The following is a 21,648-nucleotide window of genomic DNA, read 5'->3' on the forward strand; positions in this document are numbered from 1 at the left end:
CCCCACCCCCGTCTGACCTATCACCCTCACCTTGACCTCTTTCCACCTATCACATTTCCGACAGCCCTCCCCCAAGTCCCTCCTCCCTACCTTTTATCTTAGCCTGCTGGACAAACTTTCCTCATTCCTGAAGAAGGGCTTATGCCCGAAACGTCGATTCTCCTGTTCCCTGGATGCTGCCTGACCTGCTGCGCTTCTCCAGCAACACATTTTCAGCTCTGATCTCCAGCATCTGCAGACCTCACTTTCTCCTCATTTATTGCACACCACACTGCAGTGCAGTATTACGGTAAACACCACATTTCTTCTTTGTAAAAATATATATTGAGATTATGAATTACTTATAAGTACATTACAATACAGTTCAAGTCAGAAAATGCAATTTTAAAAAAATCACATTTTTCATCTGTGCATTGCTCTCTTGGGTACCTTGATACAAATGTGAAATTGGAACATTTACCAAATATGATGAGAAACTACACATTCCAATACAAACTCTAAAGGTATAATAAGGTAATAACCTCTTGATACATTATAAGAGAAAGGCCTTACATGTGAAGGTGATGCTCTTGCACAAAGTCAACAGACTTCAATTGACATGTGGTTCTAGTAGATATGAGCAAGGTGCAATGATCACTCATTGACTATAAATTTGTTGTTGATCAAAAGAAAGGCAGTCCCTGTCTGTTCCCAAAGGTAAATGCAACTTCTATTTGTTTGTAGTCACTCTGGCCGTCGCTGAATAAAAGTAAATGTTTTGAATCATTTGAAGATTTTCCCATATGTAATCATCCCACACTGAACATTGAGATGTTTAGCTACACTGGCCATAGGGGAAGAGTAACATCTTAAAAAAAAGTCTTAAGATGGGATGGTAGGTAAATTATGTAGCTTGGTTCTTAAGTGACAATAGATTTTCAAATGTGCGCTTGTATTTACAATGGAATGCCAGCCACACTGCATATATGTACTGAAGATCATTGTTTTTGGTTCCCCTTTCACGACACGCAGGGTGAACAGTAGCATCTGACTGATGTGGTGCTTTAAAAATGGCCCTGGTGTCAGAAATTCCAGGAGTTCCTGGTAGTGACGAATATTTTTTTTCCTGTGGCAAGAAGAAAGGTATGGACAAGCTGGCGCCATAAAGACATGGTGCATAACAAGAGAGGTAAGTTTCAAAAGATAGCATGAGAAATCTTGTAAGGTTCACAGAACACATCCTGGCATTGACACAGCCAATTTCTGATAAAGTTCAGCCCTTAGGAACAGGAGTAGATCATTTGGTTCTTTGAGTTTGTTCTGTGTTCAGTAAGATAATAGTTGATTTGCAAACTATCTCTTTCCATTCACCATTGCCCCATATACCTTAATATCCTTGAAAAATTTCAATTGTTCTTTTGCAGAAGACAGTACCAAATTTCTCCAACCTTTTGTGCATAACAGTGTTTCCTAATTTCACTCCTGAAAGGCATAGCTCCAATTTTGGACTGGGCTTGCTGGTTCTAAGCTCTTTATCCAGCAGAGGTATTTACTCTCTATCTTCCTTATATATTCCTTTTACTGTGCAATAAAATCGCTATATTCTCCAGGTAGCATTCTCAACTATTTGCATGTTACTGAACTTTCTGCAGCCCTGAGTCTGCATCACGTGGAATGGGGATCAAATGCTGTACAGTTGACACTAACCTAAGCCACATGTTGGCTATCTTGCAAAGTGAGCTAGCCTACCCCAAATCAGCCTTAGCTTTCTCTATTCTCGGAAAAATCACCCTAGTCTCTGTAATCTCTCTTTGTAAATTAACTTTGGAAATCCAGGTATCCTTCTGGTAAAACTGTTCTGCACTCCTTCCAAGGCTCATATATCCTTCTTTAGAAAAGATGCCTAACTATACACAGTGCTTCAGATGTGGTCTTCTAACAAGGCCATTGCATAACTGGTATGACTATTCCCTGACTGGATTCTAGTCCTTAAAGTATACAGGCTGCCAATTTATTAACATTTCTAATAATCTTCTATAACCAATTGTGAGATCCTAATGATCTATATACCAGAACTCTCAAATCTATTCGCTGTTTCTAGTTTTCATTATTTAGTAAACACCTTGTTCTATTCTTTTTAGATGCAAAGTGGACAATCTCATATTTGCCTATGCTGAAAATAGATTTAAGTCTTTCCATTTGCTCAATCTATCAAATATGCTCTGCAATTTTATACTTTCACCAACACTGTTCACAGTGTGTCATTGTGTCATTAAGTCATAGAGTTCTACAGCACCGAAACAGGCCCTTCGGTACAACTCATCCATGCAACCAGATATTCTCAACTGATCAAGTCCCATTTGCCAGCATTTGGCCTATATCCTTCTAAACCCTTTCTATTCATGTACCCATCCAGATGCCTTTTAAATGTTGTAGTTGTTTCAGCCTCCACCACTTCCTCTTGCATTCATTCCATACGTACACCACACTTGCTTGAAAATGTTGCTCCTCAGTTCCCTTTTAACTCTTTCCCCTCTCACCTTATGCCCTCTAGTTTTGGAGTCCTCTACCGCTGGAAAAAGACTATTCACCCTATCCATGCCCCTCATGATTTTATAAATCTGTATAAGGTCACCCCTCAGCCTCCAACGCTCCAGGAAAAACAGCCCCAGCCTATTCAGCCTCTCCCTACAGCTCAAATCCTCCAACCCTGGCAACATCCTTGTCACTCTTTTCTGAACACTTCCAAGTTTAACAGCATCTTTCCTAAAGCAGGGAGATCAGATTTAAATGCAGTATTCCAAAGGTGGCATTACCTTTGTCCTGTAGAGGTGCAACATGACATCCCAACTCCTTTACTCAATGCACTGACCAATGAATGCAAGCGTGCCAAACACCTTTTTCACCATCCTGTCTATCTGCGACTCTACTATGGAACTATGTACCTGTACCCCTAGTTCTCTTTCTTCAGCAACACTCCCCAGAGCCCTACCATTAAGTATATAAGTTGAAAAGTGTGGCGCTGGAAAATCACAGGAGGTCAGACAGAATCCGAGGAGCAGGAGAGCCGATGTTTCGGGCATAAGCCCTTCAACAGGAATGTGGGGTGGGGGCTGGGAGAGGGGGCTGGGAAGGCAATAGATAGATGCAGGTGGGGGTTGATAGTGACATGTTGGAGGGAGGGTGGAGCGGATAGGTGGGAAGGAAGATGGGCAGGTTGGACAGTTCAAGAGGATGGTGCCATGTTAGAGGGTTGGACCTAGATGAGGTGGGGAGAGGGGAGATGTTGATGCCATGTGATTGAAGGGATCCCAAGGCAGAAAATGAGGTATTCTTCCTCAAGCATCAGGTGGCTTGGATTTGGGGGTGGAAGAGGCCTAGGACTTGCATGTCCTTGATGGAGTGGGAGGGGGAATTGAAGTGGTTGGTCACAAGGCAGTGGGATTTTTTGGTGTGTGTGTCTCAGATCCCTCCACCTATATCAACCTATCGCCTTCCCAGCTACCTCACCCTAACCCCACCCTTCTATTTATCTCCCAGCCCCCTTTGCCCGCGCCCCCACCCCACATTCCTGATGAAGGGCTAATGCCTGAAATGTCAACTCTCCTGCTCCTCAGATGCTGCCTGACCTGCTGTGCTTTTTCAGAACCACACTCTCGACTCTGATCTCCAGCATCTGCAGTCCTCACTTTCATTAAGTGTGTAGGTCCTGCCCTAATTTGCCTGACTAAAATGCAACACCTCACATTTATCTAAACTGAACTCCATCTGCAACTCCTTAGTCCATTGTCCATCTGATCAAGGTCACATTGTACTCTGGATAATCTTCTTCAATGTTTACTATACCATCAAGTTTGGTGTCATCTTCAAACTTAATAACCATATCTCCTATATTCATATCAAAATCATTTATATAAATGACAAAATGTCATGAGCAAATCTGAATCTGTGGCTTACTATCACATCATCTAAATCATTAATAAGTATGATGAATGGTTAAGCTTCACAGACCGTTGCAGGATTTATTCGACCAATTAAAGAACCTATACATTAGTCCTCGTCTCTGGACTGGACTTTGCAATCTTCTCCTGGCATGTTGAAAGTGGAGTGGGGTGAAGAGTGGTTTGTAAAATGCAGTCAATGGCCTGTTGCCCCAGCCTGTTTTCCATTTTACTTAGGCTAATGGAGGCTTTGCTTATTTGTTCTTAATCCTACTGAGGTCCTTAAGTGACCAATTTATTGTCATTTAAGTGCCACATCCTGCCTCGACCAGTGTTTAATCCATGGTTGTGGGGTAAGACCCAGGTCTCCTTTTACTGTTTCCCTGTGTCCAATGGAGTCACACCCAAAACCCTCGGTCATACATTCCCATTTTTAATCCACCCTTAGTGGCCAGTCAAACACAACCTCCCATCTTCCTCACCATCCCATTGCTGGCGTCTGACAGCCCCAAGCTCCACTGATACAATTGATACAACTTGTTGCGCTTCCATCACCTCCTCTTCTTTGAGACCCGGCTGCAGTCTCAGCTGTGGCCATCACTCAAACCTGGCACTGCCAAGTCTACAAAGTTGCCAGACAACTGGATTGATTAGGCAAATTAGGCAGGGATTTGGATCTGGGAGTTACATCCTGTATTGAGCCTATTCATGCCACTGCAAGGGTAAAATAGCTGTGAAGCCCAAGGTTTTTAGGGGAGGGTCCTGACAATATTTTTAGATTGTGGGGGTAAAGTGTGAGGATGTGTATGGGAAATACATTATACCAAGCCCTCTGTCTCCTAATGCTCAGTTAATTTCTTAACTAAGTCAATTATTTGCCTTTAATTTTTTTTTATTATTCATTCACAGATGAGCGTGTCACTTTTTATTGCCCATCCCTAATTGACCAGAGGACAATTAAGAGTCACCAACATTGCTGTGGGTCTGGAGTCACAAAGTAGGCCAGACCAGGTAAGGATGGCAGTTTCCTTTGGTGAACTATTTGAGTTTTTCCCAACAATTGACAATTGAATCATGGTCATCATTAGACTCTTAATCCCAGATTTTTATTGAATTCAAATTCCACCATCTGCCATGGTGGGATTCGAACCCGGGACCCACAGCATTACCTGGGTCTCTGTTGATAATACCATTGGTACATCAACTCCCCTTTTCTACAGCCTTCAATTTTAGCTAACAGTTTATTCCGAGGTATTTTATCACATGATTTCAAGAAGTTCATATAAATTACATTTTTTTAGATTAGATTCCCAACAGTGTGAAAACAGGCCATTCAGCCCAACTAGTCCACACCAACCCTCCGAAGAGTAACCCACCCAGACCCATTTCCCTCTGACTAATGCACCTAACACTACGGGCAATTTAGCATGGCCAATTCCCCTGACCTGCACATCTTTGGACTGTGGGAGGAAACCAGTGCAACCGGAGGAAACCCACGCAGACACGGGAAGAATGTGCAAACTCCACTCAGACAGTCACCCGAGGCTGGAATTGAACCTGGGACCCTGGTGCTGCGAGACAGCAGTGTTAACCACTGAGCCACCGTGCAGCCCAATTGGACAATTTTTCTAAATATTCAAGTAGATTTGTCAGGCATGATCTACTCAAAACAAATCCATGTTGGTTTCCTTTGACTAACTGGACATTTTTAAGGTGTTTAGTCACAGATGTTCACTAGATGTTAGGTAGTTGGTTTACAATTCATGGTTTTCCCCTCTTATCTCTTTTGAATAACAAAATAATATGTATAATTTTCCAAACTGAAGGGATAGTGCTAGATTGAGATCACTTTCGAAGTTTATACTTAGGATATTTGTGATGGCCTCACCAATTCCTTAAAGCCCTGAAATGGAAATCACTGAGTTCACTTAGTTTATTGTGTATAGTTGTGCCATTGTTTTCCTTAATGATACCATTTTTCTTGTGTTAATTTTGATAAGGTATTGTTCCTGACTCAGCATTTTGTTTAGTAACTCCTTTCCTCTATCTTACTATGCAAATTCAACTGCTTCAGTCACTGTAAGTTTGTTTTTGTTAGCCTCTTCAAAGGAAAAATGGCAAAGTTTCTATTCTGTGTTACCAGACAGTGGAAATACTTTAGAGATGACCTCAAAGCCTGAAGAGGTCAAACATGTCTGTTGATTCGTTGGTGATCCAGGTGTGACAAATGAAAATGGATAAAGGCACCAAACACCTTGATAAACACCCATCATTAATGCAGAGGCAAATTTGAGGCATTGAAGGGAGCACCCAAAACTCCAAATGAACCATCTACCCAATAATTCAAGCATCTCTGTCTCTCAGGCACAGAATTGACAGATCATACATTGAAAATAAGAGTTGTTTTTTAATTGATCAAAACAGAGAGGAAGCAAGTCATTCTTGGAACTGAGAGATAGCCTTGGAGAAGAAGAAAAGGCTTCAATAGCATTTCATATGAATTTATTTTGCCCAACCATCAATGACCTTATCCCTTTCTTAATTTTGTATTTCATTATATACCAGAGAAAACTTTAATACTTACTTTTATATTATTTGATATTTTCATTTCATATTTCCTCTTTACTCATTTATTCACCATTTTACCTCATTGCTAAAATCATCATATTTCCTTTATTAATCCTCTTATTCATGATATACTTTGAATATGTTTTTATCTTCAGACTCAATTTTTTACCGAACTCTATACATGATGTTTCAGTTTTAGATAGTTATTGCAAAATACTTCCAAGCTCTATCAATCATTTGTCTAAATATTACCTGTAGTTTGGTTATTTTTTAGTTTTCTCAGGTTCAATTATCTTATCCGGTCCATTCATTTATTATTTTGTAGTTCGGCAAACATACTCCCTTGTTGGATTCTTACAGTTTAAGTCGGCGTGTCTTGCAAACTTTGTATGTTTTAAAACTTCCTCTCCCTTTTCCTTTTCACTCTTTCTCTTATTAAATTATTTGGGGAAGTTGAAATTCTACATGATTATGATCTTTCTTTCATTTCAGAGACTAATATATTGCCTTTTCACTTGTCCTCTAATTCCTTCTGCTATTCAGTCATCTTCAGCATAGCTTAAGTATGATAAATCCTTTACATCTTGTATCTATGTCCAGTTGGATTCTTTTTCTATCTGTCTGTTAATCAACCTGGTTATTGCCATTATGTTATTTGAACTAACATATCTATGCTGCCAAATACATTAAAGGTGGCAGTATTGAATTGTCTAATTTTGTTTCATCCTCACTTTAAAGTCTGCTCCCTGCTTCCTATTTTGTTGTGATGTCTCATTTGTTATACAAGTAGCTTAATAGGATCTTATTGTTCATTACACCAGCATTTAAAAAAAAGTCTTGTATCAATACTTCATAGAATGTTACCAGATAGTTAATGTTACTTTTATGTATGTTCTTGTAATCAGATCTTTACTCTTGTCTCTTCTTTTTCTTATCTCTAGATCATTATTATTATCATTTTCACATCTCCCCTCCCACTGGTGCCAGGCTTAACGATCAGAATGCTCGAAATAAAAACTATTCAACGTAGTTGAATTAAGACAGAAATCAGAAGGGAAATGGTATAATTAGGAATATGAATTACAGGCTACTAAATAGTATAGAGGGAGAGTTTCAATGGGATATTATTCTCAGATAGGCAGACAATTGGCAATACATTTAAAACTATAGTTGGTTCTGCTATAACTCGTATTTTTTTCAATGTGAATTGGCTTTAACACGATTGAAGAATTTAGACTATTATTTGTGGAATGTGAACTTTCCTTACCTGTATTGGCTATAACATAATTCCAGCTCCATTAGTTTAAATGGTGTGGCTATTGTGCAATTTTATTATAACATGAGATCGCACGAGAACAGAACTGTCATGTTACGTTAGAACCGACTGCACTTCTAAACTTGATGGGTTGGAAATGTTTTTAAATCAGTTATAGATCAGCAAAGGGGTACAGATAATGTCCCTGTACACCCCCACCAACCAAAGAAAACATTGAAAGATTACCTGAAATTATCTACAAGTCTGTTTTACACGATCAGAGCCAATACCATTTGGAACTCCATAAGCAACAGCCCAGATGGAAGACTTAAATTTCAGGTCACCTGCCTCACTGACTCCCTGTTATACACAGAGAAGCCAAGTTTGGCAAAGGATTAATTAAGAGACATGTTTCTCTGAATTGACAGATGCAAAGGGACATAATGCCTGTTTTAATAACTGACAAATGAGGAAAATTAAAAATCAGAAAAAATTTGCATTTAACCAAATGTCTATGCAACCACAGTGGAGGTTGGTCCACCTCTAAACTGGACAATCTTGAATTCCTTCAAATTACCTCAGTGTGCAGAATGTTATGAGGATCTGAGCAAAGTGAGCTTTGGCAAGATGTTTGGCAGAATCAGATGAGATTGAGGCCATCGCAATGTGAACTTATCTCCATATTTTACACTTTTCACAAGCAATGTGGCAAGATTCATACCAGGCATTATGAAGCTGCTAATTGATGGAGATCATCTCTTGTTCAGCATCTTGTTATTGGGCCAACTCACCTCATTAATGTTCATGTTCCAAACTTACTGAATGAGTCCAATAAACCAGGCTTTTAATCCCCTGCACCCCCACCCCTCCCCGCCCACCCAAAGTCCTTGGGAAAACTCAACAAGGAAATCAGTGTGGGTTCCTGACAGATTCAGCTTGCTACTTGCTTCAAACAATCTCCATCTTCGTAACTGGGCACTGACATTTCAGGGCATGCTCCACGGATATGAGCTAGAGGCATCCTATGTCCATATACTTTGGCACCTGTTAGCTGCAGCCCATAAGAACATACATGGCACTCATCTCCGATCCGTGCACAGAATGTTTCTACATTCAAAGTTGTACCTTAGGCTGCACTGCAATGCTGCTTCAAGAGTCCTGTCAGCTCAGGGACATGCCCCATCTCATGGACTTGACAAGGCAGTTTCTCCAGGGTCTTCACTCACTGTTAAAGTGCTCAGACCCACTGAGCATACCTGTATGCTCACAGCATCCCTGTCTAGTATTAGCCAGCTTTACATTTTTGCACATTGCTTCTTCAGCTGGAGCTACCAGTCTCATATTACTAATGTCTTGCCATGCCTTTTAGCTCAGACACAAAACTAGGAAGCTTGTTGTATTTGTCAATCAAGTCAAGAGGGAACAGCCTTCACTCAAGTGACTCTGGCACAGTGAGTCAAGGACAGCTTCCAATACCAATCCAAGTGCTGCTTGTGCCATTCAAATTTATAATGTACTCCTCATAAATGGTGAGAAGCAGAATGATAGACCGCACATCATCCTTCTTGACATTTTCTGTCCTATTGTGAGCTTTTTTTCTCCTGGAATGAGAGAGAAAGACAGGTATTATGGGAGATGAAAGAAGTGGCACAGTTATTACTGATGGTGCAGGTGGGGAAGTGTCTCAAGCGAGTAAGTGGGCAGCCAAAGGGCATGCCAGGTGAGTGGTGTCGACGGTTGGTGAGTGAGAGTGAATGGGAAACTGTTACAGGAATTAGTGAAAGATACATGAATACGAAAGTTTGGAGGGATATGAGCAAGGAGCAGGCAGGTGGATTAATTTAGTGTGACATGGACCGGTTGAACCGAAGGCTCTGTTTCCATGCTGTATGACTCTATATGAATGTATGAGTCTTGGTGAGAAGTAATACTCCATGTGTCCAAGTTTTTAAAGATGGCGGAGGCATAATGAATGCTGGTGAATTTTGGAATAACTGTTGAGTGGCAATTTGTTCTGGGAAGCACATGTGGTAAGATGGGAAGGAAATCAGATGTGAGAGACAAAATAGGGATATGATAGATAATTAATGAACATTTTGATAAGGTTTGGCAAGAAATCTCACTTGGCCTTCAGTGAGATTCATTTCACGCAACTTAATGAATTTTGCACTTAGCCAAATAAAGTAAGATTCAGCCCACATATTAAATTGTTTCTAATTTAACAAGGAAGAAAGCATAGCTTGTTTTAATGCTGGAAAATAAATTGGGACAAATAACTGATGCATGGGTTAGAAAATAACTTGTAAAGTATTGACAAATAAATTCAGTGTGAAAGTAAATAAGATTACTTAAGGTTTCTTGAGAATGCTTAAATGGGAAAAAGGCAAAGTTCAGAGAGATAAGAAGAGACTAATTTGTTTGTATCCTCCTGTAATCTAAGATCTTCTTTCATATTGGAGAAAGTGAGGACTGCGGATGCTGGAGATCAGAGCTGAAAATGTGTTGCTGGAAAAGCGCAGCAGGTCAGGCAATATCCAAGGAGCAGGAGAATCGACGTTTTGGGCATAAATCCTTCTGAAGATTCCTGAATAAGGGCTTATGCCCGAAACGTCGATTCTCCTGTTCCTTGGATGCTGCCTGACCTGCTGCGCTTTTCCAGCAACACATTTTCAGCTCTTCTTTCTTATTGTCAACCACTTTGCCAATCATTGTGTCATCCGCAAACTTAATTATCATCCCACCCGACACGCTCATCTACAGTGCTTATATAAATGACAAACAATTTGTGGGCGGCACGGTGGCACAGTGGTTAGCACTGCTGCCTCACAGCGCCTGAGACCCGGGTTCAATTCCCGCCTCAGGCGACTGACTGTGTGGAGTTTGCACGTTCTCCCCGTGTCTGTGTGGGTTTCCTCCGGGTGCTCCGGTTTTCTCCCACAGTCCAAAGATGTGCAGGGTCAGGTGAATTGGCCATGCTAAATTGCCCGTAGTGTTAGGTAAGGGGTATGGGTGGGTTTCGCTTCGGCGGGTCGGTGTGGACTTGTTGGGCCGAAGGGTCTGTTTCCACACTGTAATCTAATCTAATCTAATATGAAACCTAGCACTGAGCACTGTGGGATGCCAGTGGGCACAAGCCTCTAGTCACACAAACAGCCTTCCACCACCATTGTCTGTGTCCTTCCATTAAGCCAATTTTAGATCCAACTTGGCAAGTTACCCTAGATCCCATGACAACTTTCTCATCAGTTTTCCATGTGAGATTTTGTCAAAGATCTTCCTGAAATCCATATAAACTATGTCAACTGACCTATCCTCATCTACACATTCAGTTACATCCCAAAAAAATTCATTCAAATTCACTAGACATGACGTTAAAAATCACGCAACACCAAGTTATAGTCCAAAGGGTTTATTTGGAAGCACTAGCTTTCAAAGTGCTGCTCCTTCATCAGGTGGTTATGGAGTATAAGATCATAAGGCACAGTATTTACAGCAAATGTTTGTACTGTGATGCAACTGAAATGATATATTGAAAAAAACCTGGGTTGTTTGTTAAGTCTCTCATCTTTTAGAATGACCAGGCTGGTTTCAGTTCTTTCATATGTAAATCCTAGAACTTTTTTAAAGTTACATTCTCAAGCAAACTTTAACAATAGGTGCCATGTCAGCTCAGATAATGCATTGAAGGTGTATGGTTAAAGTCTGTCTGTGTCCCAATGTTCAGACTGATCCTATTTCTAAAAAAGGGATTTACAGAATCTTACATGGATTTATACAGTTTTTGAGCTAAATAAAATATAATTCTGCAAGTAAAAGATAGGTTAGAGGAAGGACTTGTAAATAGTTGTTAGTTAATTATTCTGTTATACTTTAAGAAGTAAAGTTGTTAATTTTTACTTTAAATAGTGCTTGGCCTCTCAAATTTTATCAGATGACTGCATGGGATAAATCTTCTCTGTGTTGCTGTTTTACATTAAGCAGGAGCATTTACCCCATGTCATTACGGTTTTGGGGCTCGTCCAGGATACTTCTCCTGTGTTTACTCCAGCTACAGAGTAATGCCTCAGAAGATTCTGATCATGATACACAGTCAGACCTATGCTAACTGTGTTGAATATCAATACAAACACAGCGACTCTCCAGCTCCATCGCCAGCCATAACGAACAAAGCCCCGGACTCCGGCATCTTGTGCTGACCTCACAGCCTCCAAGCGATGCTTATACACCTCAGCTTGATTCTGCTCGATGTAATGGATTTTAGCATGCCTTGCAGCAGGAATACCACCGTACAACATCCCAACATATGCAGCTATGATGACACAGGTACAGTACACTCACATCTTCATAACAGAAATCATGAGTGGGAATTGATAGGGCGAATAGACAAGGTCTTCTTCCCAGAATAGTGGAGTCCAAAAGTAGAGGGCATAGGTTTAAGGTGAGTGGGGCAAGCTTTAAAAGAGACCTGGATGGCAATTTTTTTCATGCAAAGGATGTGGGTGTATGGAACGAACTGCCAAAGGAGGTGGTGGGGGTGGGTACAATTACAACATTTAAAAGGCATCTGGGTGGGTGCATTAATAGAAAAGTTTTAGAGTGATATGGGCCAAATGCTGGCAAATGGGACTAAATCAGTTTAGGATATCGGCAGCATGGACAAGTTGGACCAAAGGGTCTGTTTCTGTGCTGTAATGACTCTAAGACTCTATAAACCTGTTCAAACTCCCTGAGCAGCAAAGTTAGCAAATTAGGACAGTGGATCAATAATGAAGAATTCTGAAATATGAGATGGATGGAATATAGATTTCAATATAAGGCAATAAGTAAGTATATCAAGGGATATAATTCTGTGGACCAGTAAGTAAATTGGACCTCAAATGTAAACACAAATTGGAAGGAATGTAAAATGCGTAGTCAAGAAGAGAAAAGCAAAAGTAAAATATGAAGTGGGGCAGCAGATAATGGAAATCAAATTAGTAATGATGTCTATTAACATCCTAAAACTAAAAGAATAAATAAAGTAGACCAAATTGTTCAGCAATAAAGTGAATATTGTGGAGGATGAAGATAATAGTTTGTTCATTTACCTAAGTAATAGTGAAAGTGAGAATATGGGTGCACTACTTCAAGATCGGAAAACAAGGTTAAGATTACAAACAATTAGCACAAAAAATGTGAGTTACCTCTTTAAGAATACAACTAGTTTAAACAGAGAGCAACATTCAATCAGCACTGACAGCAAGTTACTCAGTGTAGACTGAAAAAGTTGCAGCTTCTTTAAAGCTTAAAACAGCCAGTATCACAGAAAAAAACATACAGGAAGAGTCTCAATGAATATACAAAGTCATAAACTGGAGTCATAAACTGGAAAGAAGTAGTCAATGTTAGATTGTAGAGAAAGTTGAGTATTGTGCAGTTCTGGGCTGGGAAGCTTTAAAGCAAGGCAAAAACTGTTACCTCTATTAAAAGGAATGTACTTTTCAGTGTGAAAAATTGTTGATGCAGGCTGCAGAAAATGTCTTCATAAATTGGATTATTATATTAAAAAAGCTTTTAACCAGTAGCATTGTTTGAAAGATTAGAACCTATATGTTGAACAGAGAAAATGTCATTAAAATAAGCAATTTTCAAACAAAGATATGTTGTTATTATAGAACCAGAACTATTTAAAGATGTTAAAAAATGTTAGGCACAATTTTGAGAGGCTAAAAGTCTTAAAACATTTGGGGAGGATGCAGAAACAACGAAAAAATTTCCATGTTACTGAAAAGGGAAGAAACATGCCAAAATAATGGTGTAAATCACCATCATAATGTTCTTATATCGGGAAGATAACATTTCATTTAGTAGAAGGTTGATAATGCCGCAAATGCTTCAAAATTAATTTAAAGGTTTACTGAACAAATTACAACATCAAGAAAAAAAAAGGATGTGAAGTAAGAAACTCCAGAATAGTAGAAAACAACAGCCAGTTACAATTTAAAGCTTTATTAGAACCTCTGATCTTGCTTTTATTATAATTTCAGAAAAGATGTCTTCAAGCTGGAAATTCTCCGACAAGCTTTACAGCAATTGAATTTAAGCCATAGTTCAAATTTAATGAAGAAAAGCTAATGATACAGCAGAATTTATATAATTTTAAACAGTTTTCTGAATTTGAAGTCAGCAATTTAATTTAAACAAAGGCATAGATAAAGTTATTAAAATTCCAAGTAGACTCAATATTACAGATTCTTCAGTCCGCGAATTAAGTTGATCAGCACGGAAGAAACAATTAATAAATTACAGAAAAATCAAAGAACTGCAGATAATGGAAATCAGAAATAAAAACAGAAATTGCTGGAAAACTCAACAGGTCTCACAACATTTGTAGAGAGAAAGCAGAGTTAATGTTTTGAGTCCAGTCACCCTTTGTCAGAACGCAGTTGACCTGCTGAATTTTTTTCCAGCAATTACTTTTTAGTTGTTGAGTTCTGAACTTGCTTACACCAAATCACAAGCAGAATAAGTCAGCACTGCTTGATTCAGTTAGATCATTAGTAGACCATGTTATTAATAGACAAATAAGTTAAGGAAAATATGGATACTTTTAATATCTTAATAGCTTTTGATAACTCATCAATGAGTTTTATAGGTTGTCTGAATCATGTAAATATGGTGCTTTGTAATCTGAATTAATTAGAGACATAACTTATGATTCATTTCTTGCAGAAGTTTTTTTTACAATCAAAGGAATATCTCAAACTGCAAAGAGTTATCACAGTTGTATTAAAAGCTGAGGTTTGGAAAAAACTGAAAAAGTTCTGGCAACAGAAAGACAAATTTACTTCAGAAGCCGATCAGTATCTCTGAACTTCATAAGGTCCAAACACTCCAAATAATCATCCAACAAACTAATGCAAAGAATGTTCAAATCTTTTGATACCAGGAAATGAAGTCTTCTGATGCTAGGTGATGTACGAATGTTCTGTGGACTGATGATCTTTATGTCTAAAACAAAACTTCTAACACTTCTTTAATCTTTGGGTGTGATAGTAGGTTGAAACTTTCTGCTTTTTACCCAAGGAGTTCTGCTGAATAATACAGTACCACCCACTTCTGTATCAAGTTTGAATTGATTGGATGTCCATTAAAAAATGAGCTCTGTGGAAATCTTGTTCAAGGAGAAGTCATGCCTGACAAATCTGTTAGAATGTTTGAGGAGATAATGAGTAAGTTAGACAAAGGATAGCCAGTGGATGTGATCTATTTGATTTACAGAAGGCCTTTGACAAAGTGCTGCATAGAATCTGCTAAACAAGACAACAGTCCATGGCGTTAGGGGCAAGGTATTGTCATTGATAGAGGTTTGGCTTACTGACAGAAAGCAGTGACCAGGAATAAAGGTTTTTTTTTCAGGATGGCAATTGGTTACGAGTGGAGTTCTGCAGTGGTCAAATACCGCAAGTATTTGCATTATGCATCGATGATCTGGACAAAGGAACTAAGGGCATTTTTGCTAAGTGTGCAATGACACAAAGAAAGGTGGAGGGGCAGCTAGTGTTGAGGAAGCAGGTAGGCTGAAGATGGATTGGACAGGTAAGAGAGTGGTAAGAACTGGCAGATGGAATACAATGTGGGAAGATATGATGTTAAACACTTTGGTAGGAAGAATAGAGACATAGACTGTTTTCTAAATGGTAAAAGGTTTTAGAAATTTGAAGCACAAAAGGACTAAAGAGTCCTAGTTCAGGATTCTCTTAAGGTTAACATAGAGTCATAGAGTCACAGAGATGTACAGCATGGAAACAGACCCTTCAGTCCAACTCGTCCATGCTGACCAGATATTCTAATGTAATCCAGTCCAATTTGCCAACACTTGGCCCATATCCCTCTAAATCCTTCCTATTCATATGCTCATCCAGATGCCTTTTAAATGCTGCAATTGGACCAATTCCTTCGGCAGATCATTTCATACACACAACACCCTCTGAGTGAAAAAGGTGCCCCTAAGGTCTCTTTTATAACTTTCCCCTCACACCCTAAACCTATGCCCTCTAGTTCTGGACTCCCCACCCCAGGGAACAGACTTTGTCAATGTATCCTAGCCATGCTCCCCATGATTTTATAGACCTCTATAAGGTCAACCCTGAGCCTCCAACACTCCAGGGAAAACAGCCCCAGCCCATTCAACCTCTCCCTATAACTCAAATCCTGAAACCCTGGCAACAGCCTTGTAAATCTTATCTGAACCCTTTCAAGATTCACAACATCCTTCCGAAAGGAAGGAGAACAGAATTGCATGCAATGTTCCAAATGTGGCCTAACCAATGTTCTATACAGCCACAACATGACCTCCCAACTCCTATACTCAGTGCTCTGACCTATGAAGGAAAGCATACCAAATGCCATCTTTACTATCCTATCTACCTGTGTCCCCACTTTCAAGGAACTGTGAACCTGCACTCCAAGGTCTCTTTGTTCAATAACACTCTCTAGAACCATACCATTAAGTGTATAAGTCCTGCTCTGATTTGCTTTTCCAAAATGCAGCACCTTGCGGTTATCTAAGTTAGATTCCATTTGCCACTCCTTAGCCCATTGGTCTATCTGATCAAGATCCCCTTTACTCTGAGGTAATCTTCTTCACTGTCCAATACACCTCCAATTTTGGTGTCATCTACAAACTCACCAATCATACCTTCTATGTTCATATCCAAATCACTGAATATGCAGGTTCAGTTGGCAGTTTGGAAGGCAAATGCAATGTTAGCATTCATTTCCAGAGGACTACAGTAGGATTCCTGAAAAAGGGCTCACGCCCGAAACGTTGATTCTCCTGCTCCTTGGATGTGCCTGATCTGCTGCGCTTTTCCAGCAACACATTTTCAGCTCTGATCTCCAGCATCTGCAGTCCTCACTTTCTCCTAGACTACAATATAAAAGCAGGAATGTACTGCTGAGGGTCTGGTTAGTCCACATTTAAGAGAATAGTTCATGACTGATAACAAAGATATGTTCCTGAGAGAAAGAATGGTTTTAGAAAGGAAATAATCCACCCATGGTTAATCAAGAAGGTTAAAGGATAATATCAAATTCAAAGAAAATAAAAACATTCATGTAGTAAAGGTTAGTATTAAACCACAGGATTGAAAAAGGGTTAAAAGTCAACAGATGATGACCAGAACATAACAAAAGGGGAGAAAGTAAACTTTGAGGGTAAACTAGCAAATAATTAAAAATGGACAATAAGAGCTTACTTAAAGATATAAAAAGGAAGAGGGAACCTAAAATGAACGTAGACCTCTTAGAGAATGAGGCTGGGAAAATAATAATGAGGAACGAGGAAATGGCAGAAAAGTTGAATAAATAATTTATACGTCTTCACGACAGAGGACATTAATAGCATTTCAAAAGCACTACATAATCAAGGAGCAAAAGGAGTAAAGGAAATAAATACAATATCCATCACTAGATGAAAAGGGCTATAGAAACTAATGGGGCTAAATGCTTCCTAACCTGGTGGAGAATATTCTGTCCGAGAATAATAAAGGAAATAGCTACAGAGATAATGCAAGCACTGCAAAGAACCTTAGATTCTGGTAAAGTCCCATAGGATTGCAAAACTGTTGCTGTGACACCATTACTCAAAAGCAGAGTCGATGAGTGTGGTTGGAAAAGCACAGCCGGTCAGGCAGCATTCAAGGAGCGGGGGAAATCGACGTTTTAGGCATAAGGCCTGCATCAGGAATGTGGTTTTGCCGGGGGTGGGAGGGGGGTGGAATAAGTGGGGGGAGGGAGGGGAACAGCTGAAAAATAAATATGAGTGGAGTGCTAAGGGAACCTCATCCCAGATCCAACTCTCCAACTTGGCACCACCTTCTTGAACTGTCCCATCTGCCCATCTTCCTTCCCACCTATCTGCTCCACCCTCTGCTCTGACATATCAACATTATCCCCCACCTGCATTTACCTATCGCCTTCTCAGCTACCTTCCCCAGCCCCATCCCCCATTTATTGCTCAGCCCCCTCCCCCCCACCACATTCCTGATGAACGGCTTACACCTTAAATGTTCATTCTCCTGCTCCTCAGATGCTGCCTGACCTGCTGTGCTTTTCCAGCACCCCACTTTTTGAATCTGATCTCCAGCTTCTGCAAGTCCTCACTTTCTCCCAAAAAACAGGCAACTATAGGCCAGTTTGCATAATATGTTATAATATGTTATTGGGGAAATGTTAGAGTTTATTATAAACTGTATTAGCCGATGATTTAGAAATAAATAATATGATCAAGCAGAGTCAGCTTCCTGATGGGAAATTACAACTGATAAGTTTGTTGGAATTCTTTGAGGACATAACAAGCAGAAGAGACAAAACTAGAGGACAGGAAAATTTTCTGGCTGTAACAGCTGCTCTGTCTTTGAGGTATTTTAGGTGCTGGAGGAGATTTCCTTGAATTCCAGGAGCAGCAATTACTGTTTTATATGCTGTTGCATTGTTTTGGAACTTTGGAAAAAAAAAGTCAAAACAACAGCAGTTTTAAAAGGGAGAAAAACAGACAAAGGAAGCACATGGTGAGGTCAGTGCAAGAGAGGGAGAGAGAGAGAGAGAAACTGACACTGCCTTTGCTGTTTGAATTCATGAATCGCTGGACATCGGAGTGTGTCTGAGAAAATTAACAAACAGTGAAATCAGCTAAGTGAATTGTTGTTTAATTGTGGCCTACACAAAGTCTGCAGTAGTGAGTAGAATGGGTTCTTCCTTGATTATATGTTTTTGGAGATATGTCTCTTGATTAAACTTAAAATATAAGCCATAACTATTAATTTAGCCTGGGGTAGTGTTTGTAGAGGAACAAGACGGTGTTATTTTCTGGATTGTAAAGGAGCAAAAATGGCCTTTAGTAGAGTGATATGTGCTTCTTGTCAGAGTTTAAGGGTTACTGCTGATTATATCTGCCATAAATGCTGGTGGTTGCGAATCTTATCAGATCGAATGGATCAGTTGGAGAGACAGTTAGAAGCAATGAGGAATTACCAACAGCAACAATATGTGATGGATGGCAGTTATAGGAAAGGGGGAAGTCTCAGATACAGTCACATAGATGGGTTAACTCCAGGAAAGGTAAGAAGGTAGGCAGTTAGTGCAAGAGACCTTTGTGGCTATACCCATTTCAAACAGGTATGCTATTTTGGAAAATGTAGGGAGTGATGAATTCTCAGGAGAACATAGCACAAACAGCCAAGTTTCTGGTATTGAGACTGGCTCTAATGCAATGAGGGGAACGTTGGGTTCCAAGAGATCAATTGTGTTAGGGGATTCTCTAGTCCGAGGTACAGACAGATGTTTCTGTGGCCAGCAGTGAAAGATCAGAATGATGTGTTGCTTCCCTGGTGCCAGGATCAAGGATGTCTCAGAGAGGGTGCAGAGTGTTCTCATGGGGGAGAGAGGCCAGCAAGAGGTCATTGTATACATTGGAACCAACGACATAGGAAGGGAAAAGGTTGAGATTCTGAAAGGAGATTACAGAGAGTTAGGCAGGAATTTAAAAAGGAGGTCCTCAAGAGTAATAATATCTGGATTACTCCTGGTGCTACGAGCTAGTGAGGGCAGGAATAGGAGGATAGAGCAGATGAATGCATGGCTGAGGAGCTGGTGTATGGAAGAAGGATTCCCATTTTTGGATCATTGGAATTTCTTTTGGGGTAGAAGTGACCTGTAGAAGAAGGACGGATTGCACCAAAATTGGAAGGGGACTAATATACTGGCAGGCATATTTGCTCAAGCTGCTCAGGAGGATTTAAACTAATAAGGTGAGGGAGGTGGGACCCAGGGAGATAGTGAGGAATTAGGTCATTCTGAGACTGGTACAGTTGAGAACAGAAGCGAGTCAAACAGTCAGGGCAGGCAGGGACAAGGTAGGACTAATAAATTAAACTGCATTTATTTCAATGCAAGGGGCCTAACAGGGAAGGCAGATGAACTCAGGGCATGGTTAGGAACATGGGACTGGGAAATCATAGCAATTGCAGAAACATGGCTCAGGGATGGGCAGGACTGACAGTTTAATGTTGCAGGATACAAATGCTACAGGAAAGATAGAAAGGGAGGCAAGAGAGGACGGGGAGTGGCATTTTTGATAAGGATAGCATTACAGCTGTGCTGAGGGAGGATATTCCCAGAAACACATCCAGGGAAGTTGTTTGGCTGGAACTGAGAAATAAGAACGGGATGATCCCTTTATTGGGATTGCATTATAGATCTCCTAATAGTCAGAGGGAAATTGAGAAACAAATTTGTAAGGAGATCTCAGCTATCTGTAAGAATAATAGGGTGGTTATGGTAGGAGATTTTAACTTTCCAAACTGGGACTGCCATTGTGTTAAGGGTTTAGATGGAGAGGAATTTGTTAAGTATGTACAAGAAAATTTTCTGATTCAGTATATGGATGTACCTACTAGAGAAAGTGCAAAACATGACCTACTCTTGGGAAATAAGGCAGGGCAGTTGACTGAGGTGTCAGTGGGGGAGCACTTTGGGGCCAGCGACCATAATTCTTTTAGATTTAAAATAATGATGGAAAAGGATAGACCAGATCTAAAAGTTGAAGTTCTAAATTGGAGAAAGGCCAATTTTGACAGTATTAGGCAAGAACTTTTGAAAGCTGATTGGGGGCAGATGTTCGCAGGTAAAGCGACGGCTGGAAAATGGGAAGCCTTCAGAAATGAGATAACAAGAATCCAGAGAAAGTATATTCCTGTCAGGGTGAAAGGAAAGGCTGGTAGGTATAGGGAATGCTGGATGTCTAAAGAAATTGAGGGTTTGGTTAAGAAAAAGAAGGAAGCATATGTAAGGTATAGACAGGATAGATCGAGTGAATCCTTCGAAAAGTATAAAGTAGGAGTATACTTAAGAGGGAAATCAGGAGGGCAAAAAGGGGACATGAGATAGCTTTGGCAAATAGAATTAAGGAAAATCCAAAGGGTGTTTACGAATACATTAAGGACAAAAGGGTAACTAGGGAGAGAATAGGGCCCCTCAAAGATCAGCAAGATGGCCTTTGTGTGGAGCCACAGAAAATGGGGGAGATAATAAATGAGTATTTTGCATCAGTATTTACTGTGGAAAAGGATATGGAAGATATAGACTGTAGGGAAATAGATGGTGACACTTTGCAAAATGTCCGTATTACAGGGGAGGACATGCTGGATGTCTTGAAATGCATAAAGTTGGATAAATCCCCAGGACCTGATCAGGTGTACCCGAGAACTCTGTGGGAAGCTAGAGAAGTGATTGCTGGGCCTCTTGCTGAGATATTGGTATCATCAATAGTCGCAGGTGAGGTGTCGGAAGATTGAAGGTTGGCAAACGTGGTGCCATTGTTTAAGAAGAATGGTAAGGACAAGCCATGGAACTGTAGACCAGCGAACCTGACATCGGTGGTGGACAAGTTGTTGGAGGGAATCCTGAAGGACATGATGTGCACGTATTTGGAAAGACAAGGACTGATTAGGGATAGTCAACATGGCTTTGTGCATGGGAAATTATGTCTCACAAATTTGATGGAGTTTTTTTGAAGAAGGAACAAAGAGGATTGATGAGGGTAGAGCGGTAGATTTGATCTATATAGACTTCAGTAAGGCATTCGACAACGTTCCCTATAGGAGACTGATTAGCAAGGTTAGATCTCGTGGAATACAGGGAAAACTAGCCATTTGGATACAGAACTGGCTCAAAGGGAGAAGACAGAGGGTGGTGGTGGAGGGTTGTTTTTCAGACTGGAGGCCTGTGACCAGTGGAGTGCCACAAGGATCGGTGCTGGGTCCTCTACCTTTTGTCATTTACATAAATGATTTGGATGTGAGCATAAGAGGTACAGTTAGTAAGTTTGCAGATAACACCAAAATTGGAGGTGTAGTGGACAGC

The 21,648-nt window shown here is 40.2% G+C and overlaps 1 protein-coding gene across 1 annotated transcript in view; it reads right to left on the reverse strand.

Annotated features, from left to right (window-relative positions):
• Nucleotides 1-21,648, reverse strand: part of LOC122550257 (complex I assembly factor TIMMDC1, mitochondrial-like) — a 56,417-nt gene that overhangs the window by 14,763 nt on the left and 20,006 nt on the right. The window contains 2 exon segments of the mRNA XM_043691010.1: nucleotides 4,403-4,483; nucleotides 11,748-12,052. Of these exon segments, the coding sequence (XP_043546945.1) occupies nucleotides 4,403-4,483; nucleotides 11,748-12,052 (386 nt within the window).

Source organism: Chiloscyllium plagiosum, chromosome 5, assembly GCF_004010195.1.
Source record: "Chiloscyllium plagiosum isolate BGI_BamShark_2017 chromosome 5, ASM401019v2, whole genome shotgun sequence".
Classification (NCBI taxonomy): Eukaryota; Metazoa; Chordata; class Chondrichthyes; order Orectolobiformes; family Hemiscylliidae; genus Chiloscyllium; species Chiloscyllium plagiosum.